Genomic DNA, 23,622 nt, shown 5'->3' on the forward strand with positions numbered 1-23,622 from the left:
ACTCCCCATAAACGTATAGCCACTCTCAACACAAATGGATACCAACCCTACACTTCACATCTGATTATATACAACGATTGTACAAAAAGGTGCATTTAGAAAGGCTGGATGGAGAGGTTTGACAGAGGTGCCAAATGGGGGAATATCAGACTCCTGATTACAAGCAAAGCAGCATCATAACGACCAGAGTGAGAGTGAGTTTGAATGAGGGCAAGTTCTAGACAGTTAAATCACACAGTGGCACTCCCAGACTGGACTATGAATGGAACTTCAAGGATGCTGAGTCAAAAACGTGGACAGGAGCGACAACAATGGGAGTGGAGCTGCAAACTCAACAGAAAACACAACAGTCACAACCCACACAGCAGGACATAATACTCCTTTAACTGATAGGTGTGAATATGATAGGTGGTATCTTATATCACTGTTGCTGTGGCAACAAAGCTATCAATTACATCACTTCCATGGTGGACTTTAGATCCACCCGGCAGTGGTACGGGAGGGACATTACTGGAACACCGCGCAGGTGAGACGTGTCTTTAGCAATGGTAAGTGCCAACAAAATGTTTTTATTTTTAGATTATTTGGTCTCTGTGGGTTTTACCATGATCAATAGTGTGACTGTTTTCTCAATCTTCATTCAGGCAAAGTTTTTCTCCCAAACTCAGATTAATGGTAAGCTGCTTTAAATTGATTTAGGCAGTAGGTCTGTAATTGCATTATTACAGGAGTAGAAAATTTTAGTAATGAAATATCTGGCTCCCATATATTCTCAGTAATAGCTGAAGTTGTAGTTAAAGTTAGTTTCATTCGGCACTCTCGTTCCTAAGGTCTATAACATTCTTTCTCTCTTTGTAGAATTTAAAGAATGTTTCTCCTTGTATGATAAGAAGCGGAAGGGGAAAATTGAAGCCAAGGACCTGATCACTGTGATGCGTTCTTTAGGCACCTGTCCCACCTACAGTGAGGTGGACCGGCACCTGCAGATCCATAAGATAGGTACTCCAGTGTTTACTATAAATTATACTGTGCTACACACAATAAGGGACTTATTTAAATCAAGACAAGTAATCTTAAAAATTTTTAAAACATTGAGAAATAATTCTGAAATTAAATTAGATTTAAAGGTTTTCCTTGTGTATATATATTTTGGTTAAAACAGCCAGTTTGAATCTACAGCCGCATCATCAGTCCTCAGATTCAGTTTAACATGTTCAAAATATACCCTTGTTCCAAGGTAGGATGACAGTAACAATGTTCTGTGTTAAATGTAGTTTGAAATAATGAAAGATGTAGCTTTCCAGTCATCTCAAATTCAGCCATGGTCTGTTTCCTCTCCCCCCCTGTGGTGTTGGTGAATCTGTGGGTGTGTTCTGGTTCAGATAAGGCAGGTGAGTTGGACTTCTCCACCTTTCTGACCATAATGCACAGGCAGATGCAGCAGGAGGACCCCAAGACCGAGATCTTGGAAGCTTTGCGCATGACTGACAAACAGAAGAAGGGATACATCCTAGCATCAGAGCTACGTGCCAAGCTAACAGGCCTGGGAGAGAAACTCACAGACAAAGAAGGTACAGCATGGGTTTTGATTTGGGGTACACTGGATAGTCACTTTAACAGGAGGCCAAATGTGCACAGCTAGCAGATTTGAAAGGAACAAAACAAACACCAAAGCCCCCAGTCCAGTCACTCTTTTCCCATGAAAGACCTGAGATACAGCGTTATAGTTAGCATGGCACTGACCTTAGATTACTAATTCTTGTAAGCCGACACTGAAGTCCATATTTCCTTGCGAAAGGTACAAAATGCAGGGAAATGTGGCTTCCGATGGTTTTTCAGCTGTGAATCACACCTGCATAGCTAACTGCATAGATGAAACATGATGTTGACAGTGCCTGCGAGATTAGAAGAAGGCACTGCAATAAATGGACCACTCAAGATCTTCCATCTTTTCTGTTAAAATTGCAGTGGATGCCCTGTTTAAGGAGGCTCACGTTGGTCCTGACGGTCTCATTCACTACGAGGAGTTCACCAGAATGGTCACCCTGCCTACTGCAGACTACTGAGAGACCATGGCACAGGAAGACCACATGGACTTACACCGTTGTACTTATTCTATTTACTTCCTTCTTGGTCGAGAAATGTACAGTACATATGCTCCTATCCTCTAGATGTCAGTGAAGTAACAGTTGTAGCTAATCAACCAGGAATGACTGCATCTAACTTTAATGATTACAAAAAATACAAAACAAAAACATCCTATGAAAGATTTACTTAAAATAATGCGAATTAAAAATGGTTTCAATTTATCTATAGCCAGTCAATGAACTTATTAAAAAACAAGTGTTAAAAAAAGTGTAGTTTCTCTGAATGCACTATGATTTGCCCCAGTCCAGAGCCTTGATAAACTCCTCCTCTGTAAAGGACAACAACTTTGCTGCTTCAAAGTGCATCTGTAAAAAATCATGGATTCAAGTAAGAGATTAAAATTGAGGGATTGTACAATCATGTTCTGCTCAAGAACTACATTTTATGAGTCAATAGTCAATTTGTAAGCTCACCTTTTGCCTTTTTAAAATATCAATAAGTTTAAGTTGCTTCTTAAAGCCCATGATGAGTTCTGCCTTCTGTTTCTCCAGTTTTTTATTCTCAGCTTGCAAAGCTTCAACCCTATGTTGCTCCTGGTTTGCAGAGTCCTTCAGAGGAAAATTGTGTTTAATAAACACAAACAAAGAACACTTAATTATATTAAAGTAAAAGCTAACATGGTAGTCGTTAATTTTTCAAGCAAGCTGCATAACACTGAATATTCTTTATATTATGAATAGTGTGCACCAACATGGGTGAAATAGGGTTTAAATGTTAAAGCCAAGTGGCTGTATTCCTCTGAGAATTCAGCAGTGGGTGGGGCCTCCCCATTGCATCGTCCGCCTCCCCCAACACCTTGCTGCTCTGTCTGAGCTTGCTGAGGTCGGCCTTGCTCCTCTCCGCTTCCTCCAGTGCTCTGTTGAGCCTCACTTCCATGGCACTGTGGGCGCTGGCTGCCTGCTTCTGGGCCCTTTTCATGCCCTCTAGCTCCTGGAGGTTTCACACACACACACACACACACACACACACACACACACACACACACACACACACACACACACAGCACAGCTCGCTGGGAAATGAATAATGATACAATCTCAGGCAAAAAAGGCAAAGTGTAAAAGTGTTAAAAAATTATTAGGAAGTATGCGTGCATAGATCTTCATATTTACCCTACAAGCAAAGACAATAGAAGGCCCTGAAAGGGTTTCAGGAAAATGCACAAAATATAGCGCACAATATGCTCACACTTCATCAACGAGGGTTACATTTAACACAGTCTTCTATAGTTGCTTGTTCTACTATTACTGTTCCAGAGTGAAATCTTATTTAATGGTATGATCTCCCTCCCCTGTCATCCATGCTGCCATCACTGTCTGGGGACAGACTTTCTAAGCATATCACTACAGCCCCCCCTCTTTCCCGCTGCCAGCTGGAGGGTGGCTTCAGTTTACACACACAGGGCTAATTGTGTCAAAGGGCCCATGCCAGACATTCCCCTCTTCTTCTCCTCTCCCTGGGAGCTTCTTTCAGACGGCCTGATATGCACGTAACCTGTACCGTGGCACCAGCCAAAAGTGAGGTGAAAAAGTACCGTGGTCAGCTGACCGATGTTCAGCACGGCTGGGTAAAAAGTGCATGTGGGCTTAGTCGTTTGATTCTCATGGGCACATGAGCTATATTTAAGAGCCATATAAAAGGTCTATTTTACAGCCAGAAATGTACAGTTCATTTGACAGCAGGATGAGTGCCAGTTGCGTCACCATATCTTAGCAGTAGCTGGATAAGTTCAGACTCGTTGCATATATATATATAAAAAACAAAAAAAAAACAAACATAAAAGCATTTCCAAGTCTACATGCACACCTACGCATGTGTGCTCCCGTGCGACCCCACCTTCTGCAGGGCAGTGACCTGCTGTCGCAGGCTGTCCCCGCTCCGGCCAGCGTCCTCGGCCAGGGCTCTGTGCTTCTCCAGCTGAGTCTGCTGCATGCTGGAGGTCTTCTGCAGCCGGGCCCGCTCCTCCTCCACCTCCTTTAGCTTACGGGACAGCACCGTGTTCTCGTCGTCCTTGGATGCGAAATGTCAAGGACATATGTCATGTCCTGGTCACATGCTAAAGATGTCATCACGCACGAGCATAGATGCGTACCTTCCTGTTAAACTCGTGTGAAAGTCTGTTTAACTCCTCCTGCATCACCCGTAATTTAGCCCTCAGAAAGCGAAGCTGAGCCTCTGAGAAGAGAGAACACTTATTGGCACACTTAAGGGGATGCACAGATAGATCCTGGCAGCTACACTACATGAACAAGTAAAATTTCCTGGAAAGAATGAGTTACAGATCAGTGAATTTAAATTGTGCGTATCTACATTACCGAAACATGCTTACTGTGTGCACCTATATTCGCAAGTGGATCCTAATAAATAACAAGAAGCAGAACCATGAGTAGAAAAGGTGTTGAGTCTTCAGAACTCACGAGTGATGTGAATTCAGGTGTTTGAGCCCACCTGCACCCATGTCTTCCCCAACACTGGGTAAAATGTCATTGTCCAGGTGTTCATCTGTGGCATCATCATTCATCCTGCCCTCGATGTTGCTTATTGTCTTTTCAAGTGAGAAATCCCTCAAATCCTCAGGTACTGCAACATCATCAGCCACAGTGGTCCTCATTTTCCTGATATAAAAAATAAAATCTATAGATTTCGCAAAATGGTGGGCTGCCAATAAAATGTAGTTGTGTATTGTATAACTTCTAATGTAGTGCTTATGTTTTTTTAACTCACTGTTGTATCTTTTTATGACCTGAAGGAGGTCTTTTTGACCTCCCTGGTTTCAACAATGAAGTCTGCAAAGTGAAATAAATATACTGTGAAATTTAACCTGGAAAAGTAATGCCACTGCAGTCAAAAGATATTTGTCTTTTACTCATACCTTCACAGCAGGTTGACTAACTGAAGGCATTGTGTCTCTGTTAAGAAACAATCAAAATTTTTATTTAAAAGGAAATAAGAAACAATATCAAAGATTTTGTCTGGAAGTTAATAATCAAAACTTGTAATAGTTAAAATCCTTTGTATAACTCCATTACCCCAAATTTTCATAATCTTGTGCAATAGTAATGCTCATCTGGGTGGAAATGGGTTTTGAGAGCACTTCATTTTGTTCCCGCTGAGAAAAATAAACATTAAAAATATATTCAAAACATGTTAAGTCTACACTTATCCACTGGATCCAGTGCTGTTTGACAATGTATTTCAGGGTAAAACCAAGAGAGTGTTGTTTATTTACTGATGGATTTAAATTGGATATACAAAATGTCATTAATGGCAGTCATATGACATTTTTATAAGTGTGAACTCATTGATATTTATGTGTGTGCATAGAAAGTTATCTCGAAAGCCACCATTTTTTTACCATAACTTCTTCAGCCTCTCGCACAAGCTGAGCCGTTTTTGCCTCCAGTTCTGCATTAAGCCGTCTATGATATCACAGGACATTCAAGATTACCAAAATATAATGTGCTAAATTATATCATAATAAGAACTTGTGCATAACTCGTACTTGTACTCCTCTTCTCTGGCCAAGAGGTCTATTTGAGATGGTTTCTTTGGTGGGGCAGAAGCAGGCCTGATCCTGGGTCTGGGTGTTGGAGCTCTCTTAAAGCTGGAGGACTGGGGCTCTTTGGGCTGTGTGAAGAACGCTGTGATCTCATCTTCTATTATATTTTGGGCTTTCGTTTTACCACCTCAAACACAGCCAGCTAGCTTGACGCTTCACACCAAAAGCAACATTTTTGAGTGTAATATTTGAGCAAAGAGATTAGCATAAGTAGCGACATAATATAGTAAGTTATCTTTGCTAGTTCTGTAACGTTTTAACGTTCAGGTTTTGTCAGACAAGTTTAGACGAGCCATCTAAAAACTAGCTGGCCAGCTAACTTAACGTTAGCCATCTACCTAGAAGCAGCAGAATAAATACAGAGACAACAGGAAAATAACAATATAGGTGTCTATTAAAGACGAAAGGCAGTATTATTATTAAGCATAAAGGAATAAAAGGCAAGTAATAACAATGAAACACAAGAACACACAAAATTATCGCTGAGTTACTCCTCACCCCTTGAGACGCGGATTTGGGTCTGTCAGCCATGTTTCTTCTGGGAATGACGCCGTTGCTTAGCAACAGCTGCCACGCATTATTATTTACATGATTGAAATGTTTAACCATGAATTTCAACGCAATGTACAATTAACCCATTTCATTTGTAACATATTTTCATTTACATGGATCTAAAATGTAACTACTTCCTTGTCCTACTTTACGTGTTCATGAGACAAAGACTAAATCTCAGCCATTTATTAATTTAATCTAGCTAGCTGCTATTTTACAAATACCGAAACATACAAACTGGTGTATATATTTTTACATTTATCACAAAAGAGTTCCACTTATTTCGGTATCTTTTTCCGATTCAAACACCCCCCCCCCCCCCCCGGACCATGTTATGCGCATGCGCTGTGCCGCTGCCTGGCAGCAGCAGTCAAAGTGGTGGCGAGCGAGCAGGTTGTGTCTGCGGCATTAGAGACAGCGGCGGCGGATCCCTGGCTGCGTTCAGCGTGTCTCTTTGCATCCCTATGTACGTGGTTTTAACTGAAGGCTGGGATGGCGACCCCCCGAATTCAGCAACAAAATCATGAATTGCCACGGTCTTGTCCTCGAGAGCCGAAGTTAATTTGACCTTTCAGTTGCCAGGGGAAGAAAACCGTGATGTGCCATATTCGGGGGGACGCTGCATTCTCGAGGTTCGGGTCGAGGCCTACTTGTTAGATCCCCCTCCTCCCTCCCTCTTCGCATCGTGATGGCCGATGATCAACAACCCGGACAGATCGCGCAGTCGGGGTCTGGAATAGGGTCTCTGCCGTCCCTGGTTCCCACAGGATTACAAGGGTCCGAGGCGAGTGCGCTGCAGCTCAAGATAAAGAGTTCTGTTTGGTAAGCACATCCGGCTGTCTCGGCTATCCAGCTTCAGCGTGGCCACTAACGTTGGCTTGTTTATGGTATCAGTAGCTAGCTGGCTACTCATCTTTTATAATTAGGTAACTAACATGACAGTGAAAGGTTGCGATCTGACCCGTCAGTCCGCAGTTACTGCTTCGTTCAGTGTAGTGTATGTTAATTCAGCGGGTAGGCACTGTTAAAACAGTGACAGTGTTACTGAAGGGAAATGTTAACTTATGAGTTATCTTCGGAATTATCCGCCTGCGTGGATTAATTGCATTTGTTATTCACGCATGTCAGTAACGGTCACCTAAGTGGTTAAGCTACAAGCTAAAGTCATGTTGATGTTCAGCGTCAAGCTAACTGACGCTAGCTCTCAACTTCGGCTCAGCCAGCGTGCTAGCTAGCTAGCTGTGGCTCATATAACATTTGGGCTCAAGAGCTTCAGTCCTACTCGTGTTTCCACCACGAGGTGTCGGATTGTGGAGCTTAGTGTGTGAATTTAAAGCAGTTAAAAAAACGAGTCGCCTGCGACCACGGATAGCACACTTAACCGGTTTGGCGCTCGTCAGTTAAGGCTACGACCGACGGTAAACATCGCGCGCGCGCGGTGGCGCGAGGACGTTAGAGCGCAGCGCGTGGCTGGTCGTGCACGTGGGGCGAGAGGGCGTGATGAGTCAGGTCCTGTCAGCCGCGCTGCGAGAGCACGTCGTAAGGTGGATTAGAGTTGAACGGGCGTCCTAAACGTATAACTGCTTCGAAGAACCGTAGATAGTGAGCAGTACTCGTCGTATTTTTTTTTACTTGGAAGTAACAACGATGGAGTGGAAATGTTGATGTGGCTAATGCCCTCTCAGCACTGGTTGTATTTTTGCATGTGACGATGTGTTCCTGCTGGTGAACAGACAGGCAGTCACTGTTCATTCATTAGGCCACGTCTGGTCCAGCACATCCTTCCGTACAGTGCAGCTGTTTGATTATATTTACAGCCAAATGAACGTCATAAAAATACTGACATGGCAAGTTTTCATTTGACTGTGCACTGCTCTATTTTCTACAGTCTTGGTTAATAAGGACTCCACACCTTGTCATAATATAAACAGATGCATGCTGGTTCAGAACACACATTTTGCCATTTGGTGGTTTGTATATCCGTATATTCACATATAACCAATTTGTGGTTAAGGACATGTTTGCATAAGGTTTAGGAAGCATCTAACGGATCAAAAGCTTGAATGTCTTCTCAGTGACGGCATATGCGTAGGAGGAATTTAGATGTTTTAAGCTCGTTGTTTCCCCTCTTTGATGAATCATTTTGCTCTTGTTAGTTTGAACTATATCAGTGCTGCAAGCATCATTCATTTTATGCTTGTACTTTGTATGTGTTCCTATTTTTAATTATGACAGCAGATGCATAGTAGTTAGAATCGCATAATATTTGAATCTGGACCTCAAATTCAAATCTGGTCTTGGATTTTGTAATTGATAAATATTAATTAAGAAGTTAACGTAAGTAATCAGCCACTTCTACCTCAGCTTCCTCCTAATCAAAAGCACAGCGGTATCTATGTGATATGGGCCATCACATCTGTGTGATATGGGACATTCACTTCCTGTTATTGGCTCTACTTCCTATGCTATTCCTTAATTTTTATATAAGAGATACAAATTTAATCTTTGAAGGGCTTTGCAGTTGATGAGAAGAGTTTTCAGCCCGCTGCATCTGCCCTGTGCCGGGGGCAATGAAAGGTTAGCCCGACCCATGGGGTAAATGATACCCCCGCTCCGCATTTGGCTGCCTGACTAGCTCCTGTCTGCCTGGGAATGATGAGGCATTTGGCAGTGCCTCTGGGGTCCTGGAGCGCTCGCTGGAAACCCAGGGGTGACACACCAGTGTTATCCTTTCCCCACACTACCTCCATTAAGACTCTGATTTTTCTTTCCAGTTGGTCATTATGTCAGAGCACAAATGCTTACATTTTAATCAGTGGTGTTGTGTTTGTCAGAGTACAATCGTCAATATATATTTTTTCCATCTACTTAAGACACTTAGAAAAAAACCCGCAAGCAGCTTTTCCTATCTTACAAATGCTGGGAAACAACTGGGAGACAGTGTCTTACTTCACAGAAGAGTCATTGTTTTCATCGTCTGCAGTTGATGTGATTTCCTTTAAAGTGGGTCCAAGTATAGTCTCCAGTAGAGTTCCTCTCTTTTCTCTATTTTATGAATATTCTGAATATTTCAAATAATCATTTAGATGAAAGAAGTGTATAAAAACATGTAAGAGAGTAAAATTTTGACATTGTTCATTGTATCTGAGGAGCACTGGCAATGCTATGTCATGCTGAAAGTTGGCAAACCTGTTAGCAAAGTCCCAACAGTTTCAGCCCAGATATTTTTTATTTAGAATTGGAAATGTTCGATAACCTCCTGTTTGCTTTGTGGTGGTTGTGTGAGAGCTGAAACACAGTGTGCAAGTCAGTCAACAAAGGTGTGTTAATTAAAGACATGGCATGCCTCACGCTCTTAGTCCAACACAAAGCTCATTGAGACATTTTATCTTTAGTAAGAATAAATGAAGTAACATCAGTGGCAGCAGAATTTAGTGCTATTGTAACATTTCCACAAATTTTGAAGAGGCAATCTTTGAAAACTTGATGTGTTTGAAAACTTTTTAAAACATGAACTTGAGTTATGTTACAGATCTCATTAAACAGTTGCCACTGATCTGTTATGACTATTTAATGCTATTTTAGCATAAGTGTCTTGTCTTTCGTTCAAAAGTCAGAGCTGCCAGGTCGGATTTGTTGGGATTTTTTCAAACCGTCAGATGTCTTTACATATTAACGTTGCATCCACAGAGAGACAGACAGAGAGAGAGAGATATTGCTGCATATGAAAACTTTAATATGGGAGTCCAAGTGGTCTTCTGTGCCTTCACCTGGGGGTCAAGCCGACAAGCTTAAACGGAGAGTGAAGGACCCTGAGCTAAGACCAGAATAAGTACTGACTTGGCCTTTCAGAGCTGCTGACAGCTCTGTGACGTGATGGATTCAGGAGTGATGCCACGTTGGTTTTTCTATTGCTGGGCAGGTGAATTATGTTGGGTCATAGCTACCAGAATAGTCAGCTAAGTTATTATTGTTGTGGAACATAATGTTACTCTTGCCACATAACGCAATGTACCATTCTAATTGTGAATTTGTTTTAGCTTTATAGCTAATATTAGCTGGCTATTTTACTAATTTTAGCCAAATACTTTGCTAAAAGTGACTTTATTTTTTTGCTTTTGTATTTGTCCCTTGTTTGACAAACCAGGATAGCCTTTATTCTGACAACACATCCAGTGCTACCTTCTGTCTTTCCATGAATTGTGCTATATTTAATATGTATTCTCATCACTAAACTTGGTCTACAATTCTTTCTCATTACTACCACTGCAGTCACTTTATGAATAGCAGGTAAACACATCTTGCATGGCATAGCACAGCCACCATCACGCTCTATGGCCTTATATCGCTTCCTGTTCTGCACTTGTCTGATTGTCACTGTATAATTCCTGAGTGTTTTCTCTGGTTTGGCTCTCTGACAGGAACATGATGGTTAATGGGAATCCAGTATGAAGCAATTTTTTATCCCATTACTAAGACCAGGATAATGGAATACACTTTGGAGTAAAGATTTATTAAACATCTCAAGACAGGTATGCTGATATGGCATGGTCATGAAGCCAAAACCACCATAAAGAATTGATTATCACTCCTTTTCATGGATTCTCTCTTAATTATTAAATTTTAAATTATTAAATATTAATTATGTCAGCACCGGCCAATCAGATCTTCTGTACATGAGGATAATCGGTTTCAGGCTTTATCTGATCAGCACAGAGCTTAGACAACCCGAAAAAGAGGTGGAATAAAGTGTGTGTGTGTGTGTGTGTGTGTGCACGTCTGTATGAAGCTTTGTTTATTGGCATGCATGGGGGAAGTGGAACAGGGCTGGTGGGGGGAGGGGGGTGTCGTGACACAATGTGAGTATGTGAATAAACAGCTTCAAAGCATTATGAAAATGAGTTTCAGCAGTGTGGGCACTTGGCCAGTCCCTGACTGAAGGGGTCTTCGGGCCCTGACTGAAGGGGTCTTCGGGCCCTGACTGAAGGGGTCTTTGGGCCCTGACCCTGGGAATGATGGCTCTTTTCTGCACCCATCATGCACTTCTGCTGCAGTTTAGTCTTTTGATCAAGACAGATGACAAAATTGTTAAGACAAAATTGTTTAAAAAAGGATTTAAACATGATTACACGGCCCAAACCCGCACCAAAGCCCTCATCCACCACTGATGTCTTGCGCAAAGCAGTCCAAATGACAGGAGGGTCCTTCCTGTAAACCTGTACCAGGGATACAGGGAGGGGTGATTTCTGTTAATCACCCAGGCTGGACACACTACTGTGGTTCTACAGGGATTGCTCTCAGGCAATTCTCTACTTGATTCTGTCTGATTTTCACTGTCATAACTGAGTGTTGCTCTTGGAAAATGAATGGGATTCCAGTATCAAGCTACTTTTAAATCCTGTTTTGAAAATCCAGGTGTGTGTAATACATTTCGGGGCCAGTAACACTATTAAAACATCTTAAGACAGAGATGCTGATATGGCATGTTTATGAAGCCAAACCCACCATAAAGAATTATCACTCCTGACTCACCCACACACGGAAGAGCATAGCTGAAGAATCAGCCTTTGGTCATTCCCCTAGCTCACAGGCATGTTCATACACACACACACACACACACTGACCTAATCATTTAGCATTACAGTATATAGCCTGTTGCATTGGTTTTGTTACGACAAGAATCGTTAATCATATTGTTGCTGTCGGCTAGTAATACCCTGGAAAAGAGCTTAATTTGTGCTTCAACAAAGTAAAGCTTGTTCAGATCGCTGACAGACACCCATTAATTCTTGCTATGGTATCCTTAAAAGCTGAATGACCATTAAATTACAATAGATGCTCTCCTGCAGTACAGTCTCTCTGAGTTGACAGTGACTTATTAATGAACTGCTTTATTGAAGAAGTTTAGAGGTCATATGGGGTGATTGGCAATGTTTGGTAAGTGAGGAGTATTGATTCATTAAATCAAGAAAGATCCAGTTGCCTTCCTGTAGTCTTGACCATTTTGTAAGACTGCTTAAAAAGCTCAGCAGAAACAGAATGTATACTTTATGTTCTTTCTGGATGTCTCTAAAACATTGGACCACGCATAAGGCCTCTTTCAAATGCAGCACAGTGTGTTCTTGTGGCATTAACAAACTCATCAGTTCAGTCACTGTTTCCAGTTAGCTTAGGTAGAAGCCTTGAAGGAGATATTCATGGGTCATTACACACTTTATCCGCACACCTCACAGTAGGCTGTCATCAGCTGTATATCAGTAAAGTACAAGCTAGGTAGGCTTCACGCATGGCAATACATGCATTGTTTTTCTGTGTCGTGAGCTTCAGAAATATAAAAACAGATGTTAGAACGGCAATCATTTAAAACGTTATAGGAGAGAGCCGTGTTGTTTCCTCTTGTCGTGTCAATGGCGCAGAGAGTGCAGACGTTCTGTAGTCTTGATCCTGTGGCCTACATCCTCTATGTGAAACCTACCGTGTCGGCCCACTTTGTTTATAGACATCCTGTGTACAACATTCACTCTTGTCTGCACTGTCTGTATCCCAGACGTGCCATATGCAGTCTGCTAACTCTTGAGGTTTGCTTTAAAGACCAGCTGAATATGGTACCCACATCAATCACATTGCCAGACCCGGTGAAGTGTGTTTTTAAATTGTCAGTCATTTTCTTCTAGTGATTCATTCTACCGCAGGAAAACATAATGGGACTAGATTTTATCTATATAAGCTTCATGCAGAGAGGTCCTTGTGTTGGCTCAGAAGCTAAATGGCTTAGATTCTGAAACAAACCTGAGCATGGCTAGTGTGGGCCAGGCACGCCCAGTTGCAGCCAAATCATGTGTAATCATGGGATGGGTTTTAGCAGGTGTTGAAAGGATGCTCAGTTTTATTGGGCATGATTGGCTGGACGCGGAGTGAAATGCTAACAGTGCTTGTCTTGGCCAAGGTAAAATCACCTTCCTCTCATATTCCAAACTTTCTTTTTTTTTTTTTTTTTTTTTTTTTCAACCATTGATTAATGTTTTTTTCAGTTAATTAAGTGGGTTAATTGAACTCAGTCTTGTCTAAAGGCATCAAGGACAGGCCCCATGTACAGTATTTGTTTGTCAGATTGAACATAATGTGATGTGTGGGAGATCTCGAGCTGTTTTCTTTCATGATTTGTGCAGCTTATGTGTCCCCCAGGCATATGTATGGATGAGCTGATCCTAGTTCTTAGAGTTAGGTGTGCTGTCCTTTACACTTGTGTGAATATACACAGTACTTTGCACTGGACACTCCCTGCGCATTCTCAGAGGACGGACGTGTGTGTGTATGTGTGTGTGTGCGTGTGTGTGTGCGCGCGCAGGGTGTGAGACAGAGATCCAACACTACGGAAGCAGAGTGCAATGAGTTCGGAGAGAGGGAGAGAGACAGAGCGCAAAAGTCTGAAAGAGCACGCACACAGGTCACGCTGACTAGCAGTAGCCTTTGTAGCATCTGACTGATCTGTCAGCACTGATCTAGGGTTTAGTGATGCAGTGGACAGGTTGTTCTTATTTATCCCTACGCCTTGACTGAAAAACCTAGCAGAGGCTTGTGTCGGGGCCCTTGGCTGGCATAGCTGACTGGGGGAGGGGCCTGACTGGAGGGGGAGGGGCCTGGTTATATGGGGGAGGGGTCTAGCTGGCGAATACAACATGCTGCCCTTCTCTATGTGGAAAAACTGGATGATGACAGATAATTGAATTTGTATTTAAGCTCTGTCGGAGATTAAGAAAACATTTTAAAAGTAGTGATTTGTATATTGAAAATGTAGGAAAACTGATTGGATATGATATCTGTAGTTTTCATCTAAATTTATGCTGAATGTTATTAATAAGTTCCTAATAAAATAGTACTAAAAATGTTTACTATTTGAACTCATTGTTCAAATAGTTCAAACTATTTAGTGTTATGAAATTTGAACTCATGAATGTAGGTCATTTTTTGGTTATTGTAAAGTGTCTTGCAAAGGTATTTAACCCCCTTACGTCATCAAGTTTGTCTGGATTACAAATAACACTTAATTTTGAGTGTTTTATTATAAAATGCACACTCTCAAAGTATTAGCTGCAAAATGGTGTTTACATAAACCCACAGTGCAGTGAAAGTCCCATGTTACCACAGATGAAATACACTGTCCTAGTAATAAAAGTCCTAATAATAACAGTTGGCTTACAATGTGTCTCTACCTGTGAACCTTTTTTAAAAAGTAACGTTTTCTGGTAAAAAAAAAAAAAAAAAAAAAAAACTCTTAATTTCAGTACATTTGGTCACACTGTGAATCTGAAGGAAAGCATTCTTGGATATAAATGTGCACAACATCAGGGGTGTGGGGTGGGGGTAATAAAATGGTATAAAAATGTTTAGATATCTTGGTGAGCACTGTTGCATCAGTTGTGTAAAATGTACCATACCACCCAGGGAACGCGGTTCAAACCCGGCGTCAGAGTGTGGAGGGGACTCCTGAGGAAAGCCACAGAGAGGTCAGCAATCACTTAAAAGGGCTGCAGACATCTGTAGCTGAGACTGAAGTTGCACCAGTCATCAAGATCAATGGACTGTATGGGAGAAGCAGTTACTGAAGAAAAACCACATCAAAGACCATCTGGAGTTTGCAAGAAAAAATCTGACTGACCCAGCTAAAATGTGGGAAAAAATGTAGAGGTTGATCAACCTAGAGCATGTTCCTGATGCCCTGGACACCATCCCACTTCTGAAACCATGTGTGACCAAGGCTGAAGGCAGCCACCTTACTCCAGAACCTGAGCCTAACCAGCAATAAACGGGAGCTCTGAACGCCAGACCAAAGAGCCATCCTCCCATTCAGAGAGTGACTGTCTCCATCACACAGTCCACATGAGAATTTGAAAATTGTAAGCCGCAGTCCACAAATGACATCCAACAAACCAAAGTAATGAAAATGTAAAGATGTTCAGGGAAGACAATATTACATCCAAAAATGCAGTGCAGATACCTTTTAACCCAGAGCTGCTTCAACTACACTTCTTTTCAGCTGTGAAATATGTTTTATGCATACGCTTCAGTTCCTTAACATTTTAATTAAATGTTCTGTTGCAGTATTTTAGATTATTTATCTGTGGTACTTGTGGTATTTTCATCTGTGGTGTTGACCTGTGAAGTCACTCTATGGAATTCCGTGTGTAGGAAAGATGCTCAAACATTTCCTCTAATGTAGTTTATTGTATGTACATGCAATCCATAAAAAAAAAACCCACACCAGATGATGATATCCAGCAGTATACCAGTTGGTGTTGCTGAGCTTCGAACCACTCTTCCATGATTGGGTGAGGCCCAGTGACTGAGTCAAGGCTGCTGGAGACTTCCACCAGTGCTTAATAGTGCCATGCCTCGTTGAGCACTCCCCAATCATTGTCCACCTCCGTGTTTTTTGGGAGATGTTTTGCTTCGAGCAAGTGACATTTCCAGCAGGTCCTCGCACTATGAGCACATTCCCCCTGGAAACGGGAGGGAAGGTGTCGCCCTGATGAGTCTGCCCAAGGACGATGTGGCGATGACTTAATGAGAACCAACTGTGCTTGCTCTGCCCTGGAAACAAACTAGCCCTGTCTTACCTGCCTGATCACAGCTCGTTAGCAGTCTATACTCATTTGAAAAGGGGCCACACGATTACAGCCCAACCAAGAGTAAAGTTTCAGCTAGGAATGCTCGTTAAGCCTAGTTTACCTTATGCTGGGGACACCCTGCATTTCTTTATGCATTTCAGAATGCGAGAGAAAACTCTTGCAGAACAACTTGTGCCATTGCTATTTCTGGATCTACAATAATTCTGATTGCATGTATCTTATGCTTATGTATAATGTGGAAAATGCTGGAAAACTGGTGCACAGCTATAAACAAATAACAAATGAAACATATAAACAAATGAACGTTAAAGCTTTCAAATTGAATCTTGTTTTTATGAGCACCATTTGGGGAGAGTAAATATCCGCTGCTTTACCAGGGTCCCTGGGTTTCATGACTAATTTGCTTTGCAGTTGAGTCTAACAGCACTATTTACCTGCAGCTCACGTTGAAGGATAGACTGTCCTAGCTGCTTCTGTCTCCCCAGAAAGGTGCTGTGGTCAAACTGCACATGATTCCCATTTTCATTACTGAGGGATACCTAGAAAATGTCATCATTTTATGTTGCTGTGTTTGCTTGATATTTTGCGGTTTTGTTCATTTCTGTGGAGGGTGAATGACAGCAATTTCTGAAAAGTCAGACCTGTTAACCTCATTGTGTGTCTGCGAGAGTGTTTCTGTGACACTGCACACAATTTTGTTGAACTGTAATTGCATCGCAGATGTATTTGGAGAGTTACACAATCAAAGATACCCTTCTGTGTGGGAGCATTTGTTTGTTTTCCTTCACATCCCTCACAGAGAACGAAACAGCTGCTGTCTTTTAACGAACAGGCCCAGTTCAGACCTTCTCGGTTCCCCTTAATCTCCCTTGCTTCACACTGCTGCTGCTCCAAATTAGACCCGTCCGCACCTGTGTATGGATTCTACTCTACCTCATTCCAGTCCCCTTGGCCGTCCTCCTAAGTGGCTGGTGGGAATATTAATAGGGCTTTGGTGGGAAGGAACCTCAGCGCTGGCGAGACTCTTTTAAAAGTTGTTGTAGTATGTGCTCCCGCGGATATGTCGGTCTGAGCCGGTTTGCGGAGCAATGGCTCCAGGGAGCATATTTCACGTGCCACTGGGTTATTAATAAAGGTGGCTCTGAGTGTTCCTCGAATTACACCTGCGTCACTAACACATCTTTTTTTTTTCTTTTTTCCCCCCAGCAAATCCATACAATCAAAGGTGGACAGCATTTTGGTGAGTATATAGTTCCTCTGAATTATTTTTAAATGCCTTAAATGTTAGTGTGTCTGCATCGGGCTATGGGCACTTGTTATTTAATGTAACGTGGTCTAACACTGTATTCAATCTGTACCTGAAGTATTCAAGAATTCATTTAATCACCTATTTAGTTATATAGCATATCTAATCCTCACATACAGAAACCAACATACATCTGAGCATACTGTGTGAAGTCTCACCAGAAGTCTTAAGAAAAGATAGAAGTCCCTTAGTTATCATTTTTGAAAGTGAGGTTCTGCCTCTAGAGTCAAGGGTTCAGATGTGGAAGTGGCCTGCTTTGTCACTTTGCCCAATTCCCCCAATGAAAATATAATTATGCTATGAAATATTTATGATGTTCATACGAGAAGGAAAGACGCCTTCTTACAACAGCCTTCAGGCATATTGCCGGTGGTCAGCGTAGGTTGGAAACGCCCCCTTGTGTCCCCGCAGCCTGCTGTAACATGCATCGTTTATGCCGGTATGTAAACGGAGGCCAGTTTGTGTGTATCAGGAGGAGCTCCAGCGAGCCTGGTCTGGTGCCACAGACGTCTGTTGAAGGTAGAGGGTCATGATTGTGGTGCAGCACAGGCACTGGTTGCTGGGAATTGTCTTCACCAGCAGCTCTGTGGATGTCCGGGAGACCAATGGATCGCGTGCATGGACAGTTTTAACATGTACCGCACTCTCATTGCAACTAGCTTTAGATGCCGTCAGTTTGCACAACCAGGAAAAAGAAGCCTTTGCCTGACTGTGCACTTAGTGACCTGGTCTTGAAATTAAGCTCATGAACCAGTGCCAAGCAGTGACAGGCCTCTTGAGTTCCTCAGGAAAGTCAAGGTGATTAGGAGCAAAGTGTCGCATGGAAATCCCCAGGGTCAAAGGGTGTTGACCTCTGCCAAATCTTGCCCTCTCAGTTCTCTCTTCCTAGAACTTCCTGTAGTTTTCCTAAGAGTGTGCACTTTGGTTTTCAGTGAATTTCCTCTCAGACTTTTTGTTTTATTAACTAGTTTTACCTCACACACAATTTTTTTTACCAGACCTCAACCACAAATGATGAACTGCATAACTAATGAGGGCTATTTGTACCAGGTTGTGTGTAGTCTTTGAGTGTGTGTTGTAAAGTAAAGTAAAAAAAGTAAGCATGGCGAGGCACGCCAAGCTGTCCCTCGTAACTGCCTGTTTAAAAATAGCTGTTTCAGCAGTGATCAGGGGAACTGCAAATTAGGAAGGTGTAGTTAAAGTGCACGTCTTCGTGGAAAGGTGCTGTGCTCACTCAACACATTAGATGTGTACGGGCTGGAGTGGGCAGCTAGCTTCTTGGACCGTTGTGCTGTGGGCCGACTGTGTCTGATAGGGGGAGAGGGGACATCCACAGAGCGAAGCTTTGAGTCCCAGTGTTGCTTTGAGCCTGTACAGGAGGTAAAGTGTCAGTGATGGGGCTTGACCTCTGCCACAGGAGTGGACTACAGAGTCTGTACCAAGCGCTTACCAACGTTCATTCTGCTCCTTATTATTCGACATTGCGTTTGGATTTGCTGCGTCTTTTGAGAGACCTGAGGGAACTAGTGAGAATTTAAATTAAGGGGATATGGAAGGGCAGTAATGGAAAACGTAGCTATTGGCACTAGCGTGTTGGTGAATACCCTCCTCTCCACCTTACACTATATTGCCAAAAGTATTCGCTAACCCATCCAAATTATCGGAATCAGGTGTTCCAATCATTTCCATGGCCACAGGTGTATAAAATTAAGCATCTAAGCATTGGAGAAATGTTTTTACAAACATTTGTGAAAGAGTGGTTCGCTCTCAGGAGCTCAGTGAATTCCAGCGTGGAACTGCGATAAGATGCCACCTGTGCAACAAATCCTGTCGTGAAATTTCCTCTCTCCTAAATATTCCACAGTCAACTGTCAGCTCGGCCACAGAGTGGTAGGCTATGTAAACTGACTGAGCGGGGTCAGCGGATGATGAAGTGCATAGTGTGAAGAGATCGCCAACTTACTGCAAAGTCAATCGCTACAGACATCCAAACTTCATGTGGCCTTCAGATTAGCTCAAGAACAGTGCGCAGAGAGCTTCATGGAATGGGTTTCCATGGTCAAGCACATCACCAAGTACAATGCAAACGTTGGATGCAGCGATGTAAAGCACGTCGCCACTGGACTCTAGAGCAGTGGAGGTGCGTTCTTTGGAGTGACTAATTGTGCTTCTCCATCTGGCAATCTGATGGACGAGTCTGGGTTTGGCGGTTGCCAGGAGAACGGTAGTTGTCTGAATTGTGCCAAGTGTAAAGTTTGGTGGAGGGGGATTATGGTGTGGAGCTGGGTGTGTTTTTCAGGAGCTGGGCTTGGCCCCTTAGTTCCAGTGAAAGGAACTCTGAATGCTTCAGCATACCAAGACATTTTGGACAATTCCATGCTCCTAACTTTGTGGGAAAAATTTGGAGCTGGCCCCTTCCTCTTCCAACATAGCAAAGTCTATAAAGACAAGGATGGCAGAGTCTGGTGTGGATAAATTTCACTGGCTTGCACAGATTCCTGACCTCAACCTGATAAAACACCTTTGGGATTAATTAGAGCGGAGACTGAGAGCCAGGCCTTCTCGTCCAACATCAGTATGTGGCCTCACGAATGTGCTTCTGGAAGAATGGTCAAACATGCCCATAAAAAACACTCCTAAACCTTGTGGACAGCCTTCCCAGAAGAGATGAAGCTGTTCTACCTTCATATTGAACCCTATGGATTAGGAATGGGATGTCACTTAAGCTCATATGTGAGTCAAGGAAGGTGAGCGAGTACTTTTGTCAATATGGTGTATGTTTGCTTTAGAAGATGCATATTGGGAAAGTTCTGCTGACTTTTGAGAGTTAACTGATCAAATTCTCCATGAGGTGAACATAACCTAAATCTGTTTACATTCAGTGACTATTAACCAATTAATAGTCTTAATTAAATACAGAATTACAGAAATCTTAGCAAGTTCATTAAATTAGTAAATTAGCAAACCCAATGTTTTCTCCAATGTATGCCTGCGTGGTAGGTGCAGTTTATCTCTTAGAATAAGGTGCTAAGGATTGTACTATAATGGTCTCCGGCTTTCACTGAGAGCCATGAATGACATGGAAAATTCAGTCACACTGACATGGCATCTGCAGTCAGAGCTGTGTGTGTGTGTGTGTGCGCATGTGTGTGCGCGTGTGTTGATGCATTTCTACATACGTGTGCATCACACCTTGTCCCCCTTCTCCTAAATCGGGCCGTGCTTTTGGCTCCGAGACGTCTGCGTCCATGTGCCATTTTTATTTACTTTTTATCCCCCAACTCCCAAACATACACACCCCACACCCTCACACACCACCCTCACACCATGTCACTAGAAAAGCTCAGTGGCTGATAACTTTAGCCATCCAGTACCTCTTGTTCCCTTGGCAACAATGGGAGGAGCAGAAGTGCTGGAGAGACGCCTCTATTCTTAGGGATGGAGCGGGGGCCTGTGGGGGGGGCCTACGGGGGGTCTCCCACTGGCCGAGGGTTAAACGGAGCGGGAGAACTCGAGGTCAACCTGCATGTGCGCAAATGGAGCTCCACACGCCCCTGTGTGTGTGTGTGTGTGTGTGTGTGTGTGTGTGTGTGTGTGTGTGTGTGTGTGTGTGTGTGTGTGTGTGTGTGTGTGTGTGTGTGTGTGTGTGTGTGTGTGTTTGGACATAGTGTCCATGGTTCTACAGCATGTCTCCACAGCTGCTGTCCAGACCATAGCTTCATCACTCTTGTTGTTCTGTGTACATTTATTTGTGTTGTTGTTTACTGGGTACTGCCACATGCAGGGTTTGCAGTTTATTTGGAGATTATTGGAGTGGCCTCAATCTAGTTGAGAATCTGGAGCATTACAATTGTTGGTTCGATTAAACTCACAAAATGGCCAGAAAAAGACAACTTTCAATTGAAACTTGACAGTCTATTCTTGTTCTGAGAAATGAAGGCTATTCCATGCGAGACATTGCCAAGAAACTGAAGATTTCCTACAATTGTGTGTACTACTCCCTTCAGAGGAGAGCACAGACAGGCTCTAACCAGAGTAGAAGGAGAAGTGGAAGGCCCCGCTGCACAACTGAGCAAGAAGACAAGTACATTAGAGTCTCAAGTTTGAGAAATCGACACCTCACAGGTCCTCAACTGGCAGCTTCATTAAATAGTACCCGCAAAACACCAGTGTCAACGTCTACAGTGAAGAGGCGACTCCGGGATACTGGCCTTCAGGGCAGAGTGGCAAAGAAAAAGCCATATCTGAGACTGGCTAATAAAAGAAAAAGATTAATATGGGCAAAAGAACATATACATTGGCAGTGTTGCGAATAACGCCGTTAAAAATAACGGCGTTAGGTAACGTCGTCATTTTGTCAGTAATGGGATAATATAATTAGTTACTTTTCCTGTCGTTACAACGCCGTTTACGTTACTGGTCATTAAAAGCGGTGCGTTACTATATATTGATATACTAATGCGAGCAGACCGCTGCCCAGGCTAGTGAGGAGTAACAGATCCCGATAGGTCACAGTTCTCGGTGTATCACCTGTTTAACTTACAAGTCAGTAAGTGATTGGCTAAAGCAGCGTTATGATAGCCAATCAGAGCCAGTGTTTTTACACGCGAGCTGAAGCACGCGAGTGACATGAAACAAACGGAGAAGAGGCCGAAATGGTGTCAGGTGCAAGCCGAAGAAAACTAGAACTTTCAAGATGATATAAACATTATTTAAGAAAATACTTGAAGTTCCTGAATGTCTACCAGACTGGGTATTTGATTTATTTAATTAAGAATAGAGGTTTTATTGTTAAGTTTACTTCTGTTGTAAACAAACCAGTTGTCTCAGGTTGAGAGAATTTAATTTAATTTCATAGATGTAAATGCACTTTATATAGTGTAACTGTTTACTTTTGCTTTTATTTTTTTTTCCAAAGATTTGGGATTTTAAAGGGTTTTATCCTGCACTGGTCTGTGGATGTGCAATAAATATCAAAAGTTAAACAATTTTCTGATCTACTCATTTCAACTGACTGTGAAAACTGCTTTAAAAAAAAACTTAATTAATTGGCATATAACCTTTTTTAATTGTAACGCAAATAGTTATTTTCCCTGGTAACGAGTTACTTTTATTATAGAGTAATTCAGTTACTAACTCAGTTACTTTTTTGAACAAGTAGTGAGTAACTATAACTAATTACTTTTTTAAAGTAACGTTCCCAACACTGGACATTGGACAGAGGAAGATTGGAAAAAAGTGTTATGGACAGACGAGTCAAAGTTTGAGGTGTTTGGATCACACAGACAAACATTTGTGAGACGCAGAACAACTGAAAAGATGCTGGATGAGTGCCTGACACCATCTGTCAAACATGGTGGAGGTAATGTGATGGTCTGGGGTTGCTTTGGTGCTGGTAAAGTGGGAGATTTGTACAAGGTAAAAGGGATTTTGAATAAGGAAGGCCATCACTCCATTTTGCAACACCATGCCATACCCTGTGGACAGCGCTTGATTGGAGCCAATTTCATCCTGCAACAGGACAATGACCCAAAGCACACCTCCAAATTATGCACAAACTATTTAGGGAAGAAGCAGGCAGCTGGTGTTTTATCGGTAATGGAGTGGCCAGCGCAGTCACCAGATCTCAACCCCACTGAGTTGTTGTGGGAGCAGCTTGACCGTATGGTACGAAAAAAGTGCCCATCAACCCAATCAAACTTGTGGGAGCGGCTTCTGGAAGCATGGGGTGAAATTTCTCCACATTACCTCAGCAAATTAACAGCTAGAATGCCAAAGGTCTGCAATGCTGTAATTGCTGCTAAGGGAGCATTCTTTGACGAAAGCAAAGTTTAAAGTAGAAAATTATTTCAAATAAAAAAAAAACTTTATTTCTACCTTGTCAATGTCTGGACTATATTTCTATTCATTTTGCAACTCATTTGATAAATAAAAGTATGAGATTTCAGGGAAAACACAAGATTGTCTAGGTGACCCCAAACTTTTGAACGGTAGTGTATATAATGAAAATCTTTTCAGTGGGGGTGGGGGACATAGTTAAGTTATCTAGTCAAGTTCACAGTATTAGCATGTCTCTTACTTATTTAAATTAATATGCAATCTAATATGCAAGATGCTGCCTTTTTATTTTTAATATTTGGGCCCAGATTCCAGGGGTGGTGATTAGGGGTGGGTATCACCACTGATTTCCCATTTCGATTCGATTTCGATTCACAAGGTCCCGATTCAATTCGATTTTCGATTCGTTTCGATCCGATTCAATATCGATTCTTGTAGGGACAAGTTACAATAAAAAGTGTAGTTTGAATGTGAAATGTTGTAATGATACAAGGAACGCTCAAACTTTATTAAAATGTATTAAGATATTAGTGTTTATACTGTGAACAACAGTTACATTCTTTTTTTTATATCAATTAACTCTTCCACAT

General features: G+C 42.2%; 3 protein-coding genes across 4 annotated transcripts in view; 2 read left to right on the plus strand and 1 right to left on the minus strand.

The window, feature by feature from the left end:
* The first annotated feature begins 145 nt into the window (after positions 1-145).
* Positions 146-2,508, plus strand: calml4a (calmodulin-like 4a). The gene is made up of 5 exons (XM_076999310.1): positions 146-548; positions 645-675; positions 859-999; positions 1,383-1,571; positions 1,969-2,508. Exons 1-5 carry the CDS (start codon positions 546-548, stop codon positions 2,064-2,066), a joined length of 462 nt encoding a protein of 153 aa, XP_076855425.1. The 5' UTR covers positions 146-545; the 3' UTR covers positions 2,067-2,508.
* On the minus strand, positions 2,316-6,645 carry tex9 (testis expressed 9). 2 transcript variants are annotated; one of them, XM_076999211.1, is made up of 12 exons: positions 6,206-6,645; positions 5,651-5,775; positions 5,504-5,567; positions 5,178-5,257; positions 5,021-5,057; positions 4,873-4,934; positions 4,597-4,763; positions 4,241-4,323; positions 3,985-4,158; positions 2,944-3,078; positions 2,562-2,696; positions 2,316-2,453 (listed from the first exon to the last, which is right to left on the minus strand). In XM_076999211.1, the coding sequence occupies exons 1-12, from the start codon at positions 6,314-6,316 to the stop codon at positions 2,376-2,378; spliced, it is 1,251 nt and encodes a 416-aa protein (XP_076855326.1). In that variant the 5' UTR covers positions 6,317-6,645; the 3' UTR covers positions 2,316-2,375. The 2 variants fall into 2 exon arrangements, with proteins under 2 accessions (XP_076855326.1, XP_076855333.1); XM_076999218.1 differs by lacking the exons at positions 4,873-4,934; positions 5,021-5,057; positions 5,178-5,257; ... (1 more) ...; positions 5,651-5,775; positions 6,206-6,645 and having other exon boundaries at positions 4,566-4,697.
* Positions 6,646-6,656: 11 nt separating this feature from the next.
* The window catches only part of rfx7a (regulatory factor X7a), a 31,168-nt gene continuing 14,202 nt past the window's right edge, over positions 6,657-23,622 (plus strand). Inside the window, exons 1-2 of the mRNA XM_076999186.1 lie at positions 6,657-7,081; positions 17,095-17,128. Coding sequence (XP_076855301.1) covers positions 6,948-7,081; positions 17,095-17,128 — 168 coding nt within the window. The 5' untranslated portion in view covers positions 6,657-6,947. The remainder of the gene's footprint in view (positions 7,082-17,094; positions 17,129-23,622) is intronic.

This window comes from Brachyhypopomus gauderio, chromosome 1 (genome assembly GCF_052324685.1).
Source record: "Brachyhypopomus gauderio isolate BG-103 chromosome 1, BGAUD_0.2, whole genome shotgun sequence".
Taxonomy (NCBI): Eukaryota; Metazoa; Chordata; class Actinopteri; order Gymnotiformes; family Hypopomidae; genus Brachyhypopomus; species Brachyhypopomus gauderio.

What these genes read in the sequence shown, in the direction of transcription:
- calml4a (XM_076999310.1), top strand. An exon ending in CCTGCAGATCCATAAGATAG is followed by an intron (nt 1,000 to 1,382) that starts GTACTCCAGTGT and finishes GTTCTGGTTCAG; the next exon opens with ATAAGGCAGGTGAGTTGGAC. An exon ending in GAAACTCACAGACAAAGAAG is followed by an intron (nt 1,572 to 1,968) that starts GTACAGCATGGG and finishes TTAAAATTGCAG; the next exon opens with TGGATGCCCTGTTTAAGGAG.
- tex9 (XM_076999211.1), bottom strand. Translation starts at nt 6,316, where the DNA reads ATGGTTAAACATTTCAATCATGTAAATAATAATGCGTGGCAGCTGTTG. An exon ending in GCCAGAGAAGAGGAGTACAA is followed by an intron (nt 5,568 to 5,650) that starts GTACGAGTTATG and finishes GTGATATCATAG; the next exon opens with ACGGCTTAATGCAGAACTGG. An exon ending in TTAGTCAACCTGCTGTGAAG is followed by an intron (nt 4,935 to 5,020) that starts GTATGAGTAAAA and finishes TTCACTTTGCAG; the next exon opens with ACTTCATTGTTGAAACCAGG.